This window comes from Oncorhynchus mykiss, chromosome 13 (assembly GCF_057628025.1).
Source record: "Oncorhynchus mykiss isolate SJ-2025 chromosome 13, ASM5762802v1, whole genome shotgun sequence".
NCBI classification, from domain to species: Eukaryota; Metazoa; Chordata; class Actinopteri; order Salmoniformes; family Salmonidae; genus Oncorhynchus; species Oncorhynchus mykiss.
The window spans coordinates 33943217-33957477 of NC_143034.1; the positions used below are offsets into that span (position 1 = coordinate 33943217).

At 40.9% G+C, this 14261-nt stretch overlaps 1 protein-coding gene across 2 annotated transcripts in view; it reads left to right on the forward strand.

The window, feature by feature from the left end:
- Nucleotides 1-14261, forward strand: part of LOC110486056 (spectrin beta chain, non-erythrocytic 1) — a 107905-nt gene that overhangs the window by 15357 nt on the left and 78287 nt on the right. For both annotated transcript variants that reach the window (XM_036942361.2, XM_090196059.1), the window contains exon 2: nucleotides 7142-7357. In XM_036942361.2, coding sequence (XP_036798256.2) covers nucleotides 7207-7357 — 151 coding nt within the window. In that variant the 5' untranslated portion in view covers nucleotides 7142-7206. The remainder of the gene's footprint in view (nucleotides 1-7141; nucleotides 7358-14261) is intronic.

A 14261-nucleotide genomic window follows, 5' to 3' on the forward strand; every position in this document is an offset into this window, starting at 1 on the left:
TTCCATGCATGTGTGTCCAGTTAGTAGGAGACCCTCCCAAAATATAATTGCCTGATATGCTAGTGATGCGTTACAAAAAGCAAGTCATACAGTAATATGGTCAGCTGCAAACTACATGCCATGGATAGCATACATGTTTGAATGCACAAAGACTTGAGTGGCATGATGTCTCTCCTGTCGCTTTAAACAGAGGTAGTGAAGGGGGGCTTAACAATAGATGCAATCTGTATCCATAGCACCAATATGCGATGCAAGGTGTAGAGCAGCGTCTGTGTGGGTGTGTGGAGACCCAAAATCAGATTTGTTGTGTGTGTGTTTGGGAAGGGGAGGTGTGATGTAACAAGGATTGTCTGGTAGCTTAATACATTGAAAAATGTGTACATATTGTATGCTCTAGTAGAATGTCCTGCTTGCAAAGTAAATCATCTGTTTTGTGATTGCCATGTGGATTTTAAACATGCTGTCACATCTGCTCCTGCTCCTCCCCTCCGGCATACGAGGTCGCCAGAGTACTAACCACCGGTCCTGGGATTCATCATTACGTGCACATGTGAATCATTGTCATCATTATGATCATTAGGATTCACACCTGGACTCCATCACTTCATCATTTCCTCCCCTTTATATGTCACTCTCCCATGTTCGCTCACCAGCTGGTATTGTTCTTGTGTATCGGCGTACTGCCTTATGTTAGTGTCGTTGTTTTATTAAAACGTTTCACCTGCTTCCGACCGCCCCATCATTACACATGCATACCCTCAGCTGAACACTAGTTTAGAAACACGCAGCACTGTCATGGTGAGTGATGCCAGATGGTTGCTATATCAGGAAAGTATGGCCTTCATTCCCCTCTTGTCCAGACAGCTTTACATGACGGACATTGTGAAGAGTAGATGGTAAACGATAGCTTCAGACTGAACCGGGGCCACACAACAGCAAACTGTTAGATGGCACAAAGGTTGCTGGGTGTATAGCATTCCATGGTGATTTGCCAAGCTAGTATCCAAGCTGTTGCAATTCTGCTATTGCTCAGAGTGAGGGGGTGGATGCAGTCTAGTTTCATAGACTAGACGTAACATAGTAAATGTAAATCCGGGACACTCAAATAGTTTGGAATGTTTACATAACACAGAAGGTTACTTAAGGCAAAACCAAAGGTAGGGTGGTTGGTCGAGATGGATGAGTAGGCGTATATAACGTGAACGTCTAGCAACCCAAAGGTTGCATGTTCAAATCTAATCAGGGACAACTTTAGCATGTTAGCTAATTAGCAACTTTTCAACTACTTTTTTTTTAGCTACTTTGCAACTACTTAGCATGTTAGCTTACCCTAACCTTAAAACCCTTTAATCCCCTACAGTCGATGTCCGTGCCCCTGCAGAAATCTAATTAGCATTTTTTTTTTTTAAATGCCACCAAAATCCTTCTGTTTAAGGTAGAGATCTGATTTTTTTGCATGAGCAAAAAAGGATAGGATTAACCCTAACCGTAACCCCTAACTCCTAGCCTAGCTAACTTTAGCCGCAACAAATTGGAATTCGTGAACCTATAACTTTAGCAAATTCGTAACATATTGTAAAAATTGCAATTAGTAACATATTGTACGAATTGCCATTCATAACATATCATATGGAATAGATGATGGACATCCACAAATTAATACATACCATACATACATATCATTGGAGTATTCCGGATTTTTATTTACTGGATTTACATACCATCTGAATAGTGTGTGAATATCATGATACCTTTTCTTAGGGAAGGAGGCAGGTGGGACATTCAGATTTTGAATATACCCCATATCCACAGTATTTGGAATGTATGTAAATAGGATGTATCCCATCAATGGAGGTGCCATGTAACTGGCATGTATCTTTTGTAGCTTGCTCCCATTCTGTGAAGTAAACATGATGAAAGTGAGGCTAAGGTTAATTCATTATCTGTAAAAATAAATCGAAAAAAACATTTTTGGGTTGATATTCTATGATTGCACCATCTCTGATCAATGTGGATCTCAGTTCCCTAGTTGGTGAAATTATGGCTGTGAGTGAAATATCCTTACATTTATAGTTTAGTCATTTAGCAGATGCTCTTATCCAGTGTGACCAACAGGAGCAATTATGTTTTAGTTCCTTACTAACCGTGGTAAAAAAATTAATCTTGAAAATGAATCTTTCACTCAGTTCTTCACGTGTGCACAGCCCACAGCCAGGCAGTGTTGCAGCGCGAGGTGGAATAGGCTATATGGGATTTGTAGTTCTTCGACTTTTTGCGATTAACAAAACGGCAGAAATACTTTGAATTACTTTCACTTAGTTGGCTTGGGGATCTTTTTGATTTACATTTGGTTGAGTTGTCAACTAATGTGAATTTAATGTGAAATCAACAAAACATGTCACCATGTCATTGGATTTAAAGTTGGGTGGGAAAAACCCCAAATCCAATCAGTTTTCCACGTTGATTCAACGGCATCACTTTGATCATTTTTTAAAACTATGTGGAAACAACGTTGGTTCAACCAGTTTTTGCAGAGTAGGTAGTTTCTGAAATTAGCAGATGGAAAGGTTTATAGCTAATTTTACACTATATTGAGGGCAAGGAGTACATGTTGACTTGCAGGAAACATCCGTACACACACCAAGGAATTTAAGAAACCCATTCAGTATTTGGCATAAGACCACACTACAAATAATACAATTTTAACCACATAATTTGAATTCTTAAGGGATTTCTTACAAGGAATTAACAGATTAATCTACTAGCTGAGCCCATACAGTCTGGCCTGACCTGACCTGAAGAATGACCTTTGACCTAAACTCACCCAGCAAAAAGTATACCTGTATCTTAAAATGAACAATGCATCAGTTCTGCATTTGATATTTGCCATACTTTAGGTTTGACGGAAGTCTGTTTTTATATCTTAATTTTTACACAGGTTTAGGGAGTGTTTGGAGGGCTCATGTTACAAGTTCCATTAGAGGACCCTTATTAGCTCTTCTTTCCTTTCAGGACAATAAACAAATGCCATTTGTAGTGCTCCATACCAACCCATATCTCCTCTATTTCCTTGAGGGCTGATATCTCCTCTTACATCCAGTAAATGTTAAGACCACTAATACGTAATTGCTAATGATCCTTTCGCTGAATCCTAGGACTTCTTATGATGAACAAAATGTATCTCCCCTTAAATCATTCCATTAAAACAGAACATTTATTTTGTATTAAGAATATGGATGGGGCCACCCGAGGGGCGCACTACAGACCCGGGTTAGATCCCAGGCTGTGTTACAGCCGGCCATGACTGGGAAACCCATGAGGCGGCACACAATTGTCACAGGATGTCATTGTCTCATCGCGCTCTAGTGACTCCTTGTGGCAGGCCAGGCGCCTGCAAGCTGACTTCAGTCGCCAGTTGCACGGTGTTTCCTCTGACACATTGGTGTGGCTGGCTACCGGGTTAAGCGAGCAATGTGTCAAGAAGCAGTGCGGCTTGGCAGGGTCATGTTTCAGAGGGCGAATGGCTCTTCTACAGTACCTCATATATGTTATGTCCTGCATTAAAAAAAAAATGTATATGTTGCGAATTCCAATTCGTACAATATGCTACGAATTTGTAAGTGCTTAAAAAATTATTCAAATAATTTAAAAGATGTAGTCCATCCCGGACTACATCTTTTAAATTATTTGAATAATTTTTTACAAAAAAAACTTGACTGAGAACTTGAATTGTAATGTTTAGATAACTGGTCAAATATAGACATGACCTGTGTTGTTATCCAGCTAATGAAATTGGCTGAGTTGAATAGTCTTTGGCAGTCCTAGGTGCAGGTTGTCATTTTTTGTTCTGGAGGCAGCTCTGCAGAGTCATCACTAGCTGATACATCCACAAAGTCATAAAATCTGATTTTAAACCTAACCGTAACAACACTGCTAATGCCTAACCTTAAATGAAGACCAAAAAGCTCATTTTAGTTTTCATGAATAGTTACAATATAGCCAATTTTGACTTTGCAGCTGGCCTATCTAGCGGAAATCACTCAGTTCTGCCTCCAGGACAAGACTCATGACAATAAACGCCAACCTGCGTCCTAGGTGCGTCACAAACAGCCCTCTATTCCCTTTATTGTGCATTACTTTTGATCAGGGCCCATAGGGCACTAAATATACAAAAGGGTGCTCATCCCTAGCCAGGGGAGGAATACAGGGGATACACAACGTATCAGACGAGGAGGAAACGGCTGAGGCAATCTATAGACAACTACTAATGTTTACAGGAAGAGGATTGCAGTTTCTGCTGAATGTAAGCACTTAGCCCTATCTGCTAAGTGGCGAAGTGGGTAAAAGGCAGCCGTAGTCACTGTGGAGGCCTCTGGTTAGGGAAACAAAGTACATACTGGTATGTACACTGCTGCTTCCATCAAATCAACTGTAGGAGCTGTGGTGATGGTGATGATAATAATGATGCCCTCCGTCTCTCTTTCTTTCTTTTATTCTTTATTCTAGAGTATGAGGCCTATTTTCAAAAGCTTCGGATGGGAGTATTATTAGTTTATTATATACACTAGCAGTCAAAAGTTTGGATACACCTACTCATTCGAGAGTTTCTTTATTTTTACTATTTTCTACATTGTAGAATAATAGTGAAGACATCACAAGCATGAAATAACACAAATGGAATCATGTAGTAACCAATAAAAGTGTTAAACAAATCAAAATATTTGTTATATTCTTCAAAGTAGCCACACTTGCCTTGATGACAGCTTTGCACGCTCTTGGCATTCTCTCAACCAGCTTCATGAGGTAGTCACCTGGAATGCATTTCAATTAACAGGTGTGCCTTGTTAAAAGTTAATTTGTGCAATTTCTTTCCTTAATGCGTTTGAGCCAATCAGTTGTGTTGTGACAAGGTAGGGGTGGTATTCAGAAGATAATATGGACTTGGTCTTTTACCAAATAGGACTAAGGCAAGAACAGCTCAAATAAGCAAAGAGAAACAACAGTCCATTATTACTTTAAAACATGAAGGTCAGTCAATCCGGAAAATGTCAAGAACTTTTAAAGTTTCTTCAAGTGCAGTCGCAAAAACCATCAAGCGCTATGATGAAACTGGTTCCCATGAGGACCGTCATAGGAAAGGAAGACCCAGAGTTAGCTTTGCTGCATAGGATAAGTTCATTTGAGTTAACTGCACCTCCGATTGTAGCCCAAATAAATGCTTCACAGAGGTCAAATAACAGACACATCTCAACATCAAGTGTTCAGAGGAGACTGCATGAATCAGGCCTTCATGGTCAAATTGCTGCAAATAAAGCCACTACCAAAGGACACCAATAAAAAGAAGAGTCTTGCTTGGGCCAAGAAACACGAGCAATGAACATTTGAATGGTGGAAATCTGTCCTTTGGTCTGAGTCTAAATGTGAGATTTTTGGTTCCAACCGCCGTGTCTTCGTGAGACGCAGATTAGGTAAACGGATGATCTCCACGTGTAGTTCCCACCGTGAAGCATGTTGGAGGAGGTATGATGGTGTAGGGGTGCTTTTCTGGTGACACTGTCAGTGATTTATTTAGAATTCAAGGCACACTTAACCAGCATGGCTACCACAGCATTCTGCAGTGATACTCCATCCCATCTGGTTTGCGCATAGTGGGACTATAATTTGTTTTTCAACAGGACAATGACCCAACACACATCCAGGCTGAGTAAGGGCTACTTGACCAAGAAGGAGAGTGATGGGGTGCTGCATCAGATGACCTGGCCTCCACAATCACCCGACCTCAACCCAATTGAAATGGTTTGGGATGAGTTAGACCGCTGAGTGAAGAAAAACCAACAAGTGCTCAGAATATGTGGGAACTCCTTCAAGACTGATGGAAAAGCGTTCCAGGTGAAGCTGGTTGAGAGAATTCCAAGGGAAGCACACTCTCAACAATAGAGGACTGCAAATCTAGGAGAGGGAAAATACCTGTGGAAGAGTAAAGTTTTTGGGGAGTTTGATATACCAATATCTCGCTTTGTCAAACAGCAGTTCCTCTCCTTGTCACTATTAATGATGACTAACATGATACCATCTGGTGTCAATACATTTATTTTAAATAAAGAGCTCAGGACTTTCAGGGTAGCTATATTTAAAAATGGAAATATAATATTTTGAATCTAATGCTGCCATCAACTTTATATATATCACAGAGACTGAAATATAACAAAACGGTTTGACATAGAAACACAGAATTTTCGTTGTTTAATTTGTATTATCTTTATTAATGATGAAAATGTGAAAAATATGAATAACTTTCCACCCATGATGCCAGAGGGTGCTTTTGGTCATTGACTGCAGGAAAGGGCTACCCTGATTGAATGTGGTATATTTGATAGAAAACATTCTGGTAGAAGTGAGTCTCGGGTTTTACCAGAAGATGGCACTGTGTGTCTTGATAGGTTTTGTCCTTAGGCATCAGCAACACATTGCTGGCTAATTCACTTTGAGTGGGGTAACACAACTTACATTTGTAACACTGTTGTCTCCATTTCACTATAATGTAATTTCTATTATGACAAAATGTGTCATTGTCATTCAATTTCTCACTTTTCACAATTTTTCTCACATCTGTAATTGTTTTTAAATCCTTGACATATTTGGAAAATGTGATTAAACCAAGAGATAGACATTGTGTCCTATTGCTCCATTTGTTTACCTATGAACCATGTTTAGGAAACTAACCGAGAGTATAGCGTGAAAAATCAGGCTGAAATCTTACTCAAAATATCCCCATAGTTCTGCCCTTATACAATGGTTGCGTTCCAGGTCATCTTTTCTGTAGTCGTGCTGCACAGATGATCAGATCTCACAACCACATTAATATGATACAGCAATATTTTGAGATGCACAGCATATAGATGACTTGGAACGCCATCTACAATATGCAATTCCACTGCTGGGAGAAGTTCACCCCAGGTACAGAACTAGAATCAGCTTCCCCTCCCACAACCCTAACCACAGACCATTAGAGGGGAATATGCTAAACTGACCGAAGATTAGCATCTCGGGGCAACTTCATCCTACACCTAATACAGCCCTGGTGTCCTAACTGAGTGTGGCGTGTATGTGAACATGTCTCTCTCTGTTTCTGTGATTGCAGGGCTTCATCAGAAGCCACTGATGAAGAAGTGTAATCTGTGAAAAGGTCAGAGGTGAAAGGTCAGGATGACGACAGTAGCCGCGGAATATGAACACATGGAGATCACACAGCAGTACAGTAGCAGCGACACGGTCAACAGCCGCTGGGATGACGAGTGGGATAATGAGAACAGCTCGGCTCGCCTGTTCGAGCGCTCGCGCATCAAGGCCCTGGCAGGTGAGTGAGGCGGAGAGGAGAGAGAGTGTCAGGATAACCCCTGTTGCTGGCATTGCATTTACTTAATCTCATAGAATAGCAATGGTTGTATGATGATGTACACCTGGACTTCGGTTCAAATACTATTCAAAATACTGTAGCTGTGCTTGCCTGATGCAATGAAACCAATAAATATTATCCCAAAAGTGCACTCCACCCACCTGGCACTCCAGGCAGGCAAAGCAAACGCTCAAAGTAGATGTTTGCAGACGGATACAGGAAGATATGGAAGAAACCTCTTTGAAACTGCTCGGCGACCCCATCATTAATTTGTATATAGCTCAATGTGTGTTGAGAAATTAAACTCAGAAAATAAGAAGTGATCATTTGGTGCACATTTGTAAGCAATTATTGTTGGCGGTAATAAAATAATAGTTGAGACTTTCTAACATTGAGCTGTTTTAAATGAGAGATTATGTACAAAATCCCCATGGCAAAGTCACCGATGCTTACTGGAACAGAGAGAGTTTCAATAGGTAAATGCCTGCACAGAACCAGAAGCCAACCCAGCAATTAAGCAAAGTGTTTTGACAAGAGAGAAGAAATGATAAAAAATAGAAATGAGAAAGTGTTCCTTGGTTTCTCTTCTTTCTGGCCGGAGACCACAAAGCCCTCTGCATTCCGATGAGCATCCTGCTTCTCACATGACTGTGTTTTCCTGCATTCCTGCCCTGCGGAGCATACGCCTCTCCCCCACCTCCACTTGCTGCAGTCAAGAGTGTCTTCAATGGCTACATGAACACCTACCTACTGGTAACCAGGCGCCTTGGGTTGAATCGAAAACGGATCATTCTGCTATTAAACTTTGTTCTGCTTTGTACAATGAAAATGAGAATGAAGTCAACGGAAAATGAATTCAAAACATTTGATTGAAGAGGGCCCGCTTGATGTTTACAGTAATGGTGTTACTATTGCATCTGAAAATCATCTCGCCCCATATGACTCAAACAGTAACATCATTACATTCCCAGTGTCTTGGTAACTCTGTAACCCCCCCCCCCCCCACACACACACACACACCCACACGAGCAGCCAACATACTCTGTAAAGTTGCAATATGCAGAATGCAGAAATCGCTGCAACGTTTCCTGGTTGCTAAAACTCTAATAGTTCACCTGATTTCAGTTTATATGACAAAATAAGCTAGTATAGTGTAGAGAGTCATTATGCCTTCTAAACCACTGTAAATGTATATTTTCCATAACCAAAAATATTGTTGTTTCAGCTGTTTGAAGCTGGTGTACAAAACCGAAAGTAACAGATGCAAAAACAAAACTTAAGAACAGAAAGCATAGAAATAGTGGACATAGAACAGATCTACCGCTTCTTATACTTGTTTTCAAGTAGAATGATCAATCTATAATTCACATTTCTATGTCAATTTGGTCAGGTCGCCCAAAACGTTACATATTGCCACTTTAATGTGTACCATCTGGTTCAGGATCAGGCCCCCTGACAATGAATGGCAGGTCATCTCATTCGTTTCAGGGTTGCCAGATTGAGTTGTATTATTTTAATTCCTTCAGGTGGATCACCAGATTAAAGAATGCTGGCTATGACCTCTCACAGGTGTAGCTGAATTGCAAAGACATCACCTTTTCCTTCATGTACTGACGTGGGGTGGCAGTTTTTTATTTCTTCACAACCCAGCCGCATGGCCATGAGAGAGAAATACAGTACAATGCCCATCTTACAAATATGTAGTAGTAAGTAAGGTTTCATATTTTCCAGAGATTCTACCAATTTTCTATCCCGAGAAATTTCTGTTCCAACCAGAAGTGCTTAAAAGCATAGGAATATCTGGCACTGTAAATGGAGAAATATACACATTCATCTAAAGTTTTGTTTTTGTATTTGTTGCAATTTAAACAATTTAAAATCCTGTCAGTCACAACACTGTTTTGTTGTATCTTAGTTTTAAGGTAGCCTATGTCTATGAAGCACTGGCCGACTGGTAACATATTATGTATGAGGTCTAGTGAAAATTACATTCGTTTTTAGCCTACCTTTTGACTGAAAGTTGTCAGACAGCTTGTTGACTCGTTTCTCTCCCCTTACACCTGCTATCGGGGGAATTTGGGAAGGCTGTGGCTGTTTATACTTCATGATAAGACCCTTATTGTGGTGACTGTCACAGGGACCATCAGATTCTCAGCTAAACAAACAGGCCTAGGCTAGTGGAGTTTCAGCACAATGAATAGCGCAGTGGGTAAATTGTCTGCGAATCTGACCAGTAGCCAACCGTGCGCCCGCTTTTATTAACGTAACATTGATTTTTTTTTTTTTGCAAATTTTTATTTCCTCAAGTGCTTTTGTGGTCATAGTGTATCAGCCGTTTTGTGATTAGGAACAGTTTATATTTGAGCCTCTGCCAGTGCCACATATTAGTGGAGATTTGAATGTGAGAGGGAGATTGAGATTGGACGTTGTCTATCGTAACTACGTCGAGAGGTCGCTTGTAGGCTGCGCATATACTGTAGTAGGTAATTCAATTTATAGAAGCCATGTAGTTTAAGATATGTTTTCTATTGGGGACTTGAGTAGGCCTAAATATGGTAGGGTGCTAGTGTTGTGATGACTGGTCTAATGTATGAATGGATCCCGAGAGTTGATATGTCGCACCTGCATATTTTGTATTTTTGCATTTTGGCTAATTTGCCATTCTTTCTCGGCATATCCTCTCTTCAGTTGTCATACGTTCTTGGGGAGGATAGACTATGGCCATCTTTTTTATTAACGCTGATCTGTATAGCATGTAGACCTACTTGCTGTTTGCAATGGAATGGTTGGAGAACGCGTCGCTCGCAGCAAATTTATGGCGACTTTGTGTAAGTAAATAGGCCTACGGTACGCTACAACAGCTCACACACAAACACACATATCCACACTCTGAACGTTGATGATTGATCATGCAGAGAAGTTCCATTTCACGTCATGCTGTTCATATACATAATTTATTGTAATTTAATAGCCGCACACATTGTTATGTTGCCACCACGTTGTCCCAAGACGTTGATGATGGCACGGTGTCTGATATTTCTGTCACGGCCCCTTGTTTTTGCAAGGCTGAAACCTGCTTCCTCCACATATATTAGCTCATGATGCACTGCATCTGCTTCTAGCTCCATGACTCTCTGAAAGAAGACAAAACAATGTAGCACAGTACGAAAAGGCAGGGATCAGTCAATATGATGTAGCACTATACACTTCCAGATCTAGTACCAATGGTGATAGATGGTGTAAAGAGACTCACGCTGACGTTTTGGAATATGGTGTTATCTGCCATTATGTGGCCCTGCAGTTCTCTGAGTCTGATGCAGTTATTTGAAATGACCATATTTACAATGTGGGGCTCCTGCTCTGGGGTGAATAGTCAACCTCTTCAACCAGATACTGGTTTTCTTGCAGTTCTGTAAAAACATTTGAATGGTTTTAGTGATAGATCCTTCTCATTATGAAAGTACAGTACATATTACTGTAGCAGTAAGACCACAGCACTTAGTTATTTACCGGTTCTCATTTTGAAATATCCAGATGATACCTGCAACAGTATAGTGGCTCAGATTTGGTTTAACCCATTGCCCAGCCTCCCTCATGCTCATCCCATGGCATCCCTCATGCTCATCCTATGGTTGACAACATGGTCAACAACAGTCGCTCTGATTTCATCAGTTATTATGTTCCTGACTCCTCTTCCTCTTCCCCGTCCTCTCCTTCTCCCCCATCCTACTTAAACTCTTCCTTCTCCTCTTACTTCTTCACCTCCTCGTCCTCCTCTAGTTCTCACCCCTCTTACTCTTTGTCCAATATTGGTCTCCATTGTTGTCCAAACCAAATGTTTACCTGTGGTCTATTTATAGTGCTCAAGCTCTGATTTGTAAGTGAACTAATTATCTGAAAGTGTTTGCACGTGTCAATGTAGAAAGGCAATTGGCAAAATAGTGTAGCAATGTAGAGACCAATGTTTACAGTTTTTCTAGAAGTGTGTTATTAAATTACAAACTGAGTGTAAAGCAGAGAACGTGCATTCAGTTTGGCACCCTTGGTAAATGCATTGGCTCCAAGTGTTAATGGTTTCAGAGATAGTACTTCAAGAACCACTGTTAGTGTTTAAGCATTCAGAAAAAATTGTAAGATCCCCATGAGCTGTTGCGAAAGCAACATCGACAGTCATGGCCAAAAGTTTTGAGAAAGACACAAATATTCATTTTCACAAAGTCTGCTGCCTCAGTTTGTATCATGGCAATTTGCATATACTCCAGAATGTTATGAGGAGTTATCAGATGAATTGCAATCAATTGCAAAGTCCCTCTTTGCCATGCAAATGAACTGAATCCCCCAAGAACATTTCCACTGCATTTCAGCCCTGCCACAAAAGGACTAGCTTACATCATGTCAGTGACTCTCTCCTTAACACAGGTGTGAGTGTTGACAAGGACAGGGCTGGAGATCACTCTGTCATGCTGATTGAGTTCGAATAACAGACTAGAAGCTTCAAAAGGAGGGTGGTGCTTGGAATCATTGTTCTTCCTCTGTCAATCATGGTTACCTGCAAGGAAACACGTGCCATAATCATTGCTTTGCACAAAAAGGGCTTCACAGGCAAGGATATTGCTGCCAGTAAGATTGCACCTAAATCAACCATCTATCGGATCATCAAAAACTTCAAGGAGAGTGGTTCAATTGTTGTGAAGAAGGCTTCCGGGAGCCCAAGAAAGTCCAGCAAGCGCCAGGACGTCTCCTAAAGTTAATTCAGCTGAGGGATCGGGGCACCACCAGTACAGAGCTTGCTCAGGTATGGCAGCAGGCAGGAGTGCATCTGCACGCACAGTGAGGCAAAGACTTTTGGAGGATGGCCTGGCGTCAAGAAGGGCAGCAAAGAAGCCATTTCTCTCCAGGAAAAACATCAGGGACAGGCTGATATTCTGCAAAAGGTACAGGGATTGGACTGCTGAGGACTGGGGTAAAGTCATTTTCTCTGATGAATCCCATTTCCGATTGTTTGGGGCATCCGTAAAAAAGCTTGTCCGGAGAAGACAAGCTGAGCGCTACCATCAGTCCTGTGTCATACCAACAGTAAAGCATCCTGAGACCATTCATGTGTGAGGTTGCTTCTCGGCCATGGGAGTGGGCTCACTCACAATTTTGCCTAAGAACACAGCCATGAATAAAGAATGGTACCAACACATCCTCCGAGAGCAACTTCTCCCAACCATCCAGAACAATGCCTTTTCCTGCATGATGGAGCACCTTGCCATAAGGCAAAAGTGATAGGTAAGTGGCTCGGGGAACAAAACATCGATATTTTGGGTCCATGGCCAGGAAACCCCCCAGGCTTTAATCCCATTGAATTTGTGGTCAATCCTCAAGAGGCGGGTGGACAAACAAAACCCCACAAATTCTGACAAGCTCCAAGTATTGATTATGCAAGAATGGACTGCCATCAGTCAGGATGTGGCCCAGAAGTTAATTGACAGCATGCCAGGGCGGATTGTCAACACTGCAAATATTGACTCTTTGCATCAACTTCATGTAATTGTCAATAAAAGCCTTTGACACTTATGAAATGCTTGTAATTATACTTCAGTATTCCATAGTAACATCTGACAAAAATATCTAAAGACACTGAAGCAGCAAACTTTGTGGAAATTAATATGTCATTGAAAACTTTTGGCCACTACTGAACTCTTCACACACAAACGCTATCTTAATTTGTCCCTGCTTCTCTGCGACCACAGAGTGATCAAATTAAGATTGGAGATCTGTATGCAGGTGTCCTATTTCAAGGTAAGTCAGAAAAGCAAGGTTTATTTTGGTGCATACGTTTTCAACTTACTGGAAATCTGTGGTGCTTGGACATTCTCCATGGATTGTTCTGACCTCATTCATTCTTTGTATTATCATGTGAAACGTTTGAGAAGAAGCTACTTCATAAGCTCAGCAAAGGCGATTTGTTTCACATCCAACTAAAATAAAAAAGTATATATACATTAACCTTGCCACAAGGAAATGGAATGGAAGACTGTTATGATTGTGATTGTTATGAACAACTCCATTTGACATTTTAAAGAGGTTTCACTCTCCAATATTTTGGTATTTTTCAATTTGTCTGATTTATCGTAGAGGTTGACCATCACAGAAACCCACCCAGAAACCCACACCTCTATGTCACCACCCTATTTCCTTTCTCTGTTTCATAGGAATTCCTATGAGGTGAGTCATGTGGAAGGATGTATGTATTTTTCTTGTCTAAGAATCTGACTTAAAACCGAGCATTTACAGGTCTAGATGAAGAGGCTTGTATAAAGAGGTTATGTAAAGTAGGGAGCAGAGGTGACTTGCATCTCGACTTTGACTTTAACACCAATGACTCGTGACTTATCTTGGACATGAGCCTTTTAACTCGAACTGACTTGGTACCCTCCCCAAGCCCAAACATAAAAAATGATGCTATTAAAAAAAGTGTGCAGCGCATCAACTCTTCATTTAACTGATTACAGTTTGAATCAGACAGCAGCCAATCAAATTGTACCAGACGAGAAAAAGTTGTGCATGGCAGCGCAGAGGAATGTCGGCGGGTGAATTCAGACGGAGCCCTTGGAAAGATACCCCAAATTATTATTTTCGGATATAAAGACTACGCTGTATATCAACAAAAAATGGATTGCAACTTGCAAAACATGCGGGAAGAAAATTACAGACGGAGGCTCAATAACTTCCATCTTTGTTCGACATTTGAAGTTGCACAAAGAACGGTAAGTCGTGGCTAATATAGCCGACAGCTATATAGTTTCTAACTTTGCTAGTGTAGCATGTAGGCTAACGTAACGTTAAATCAATGAGCCTCCATACAGTCAGTCAGTGC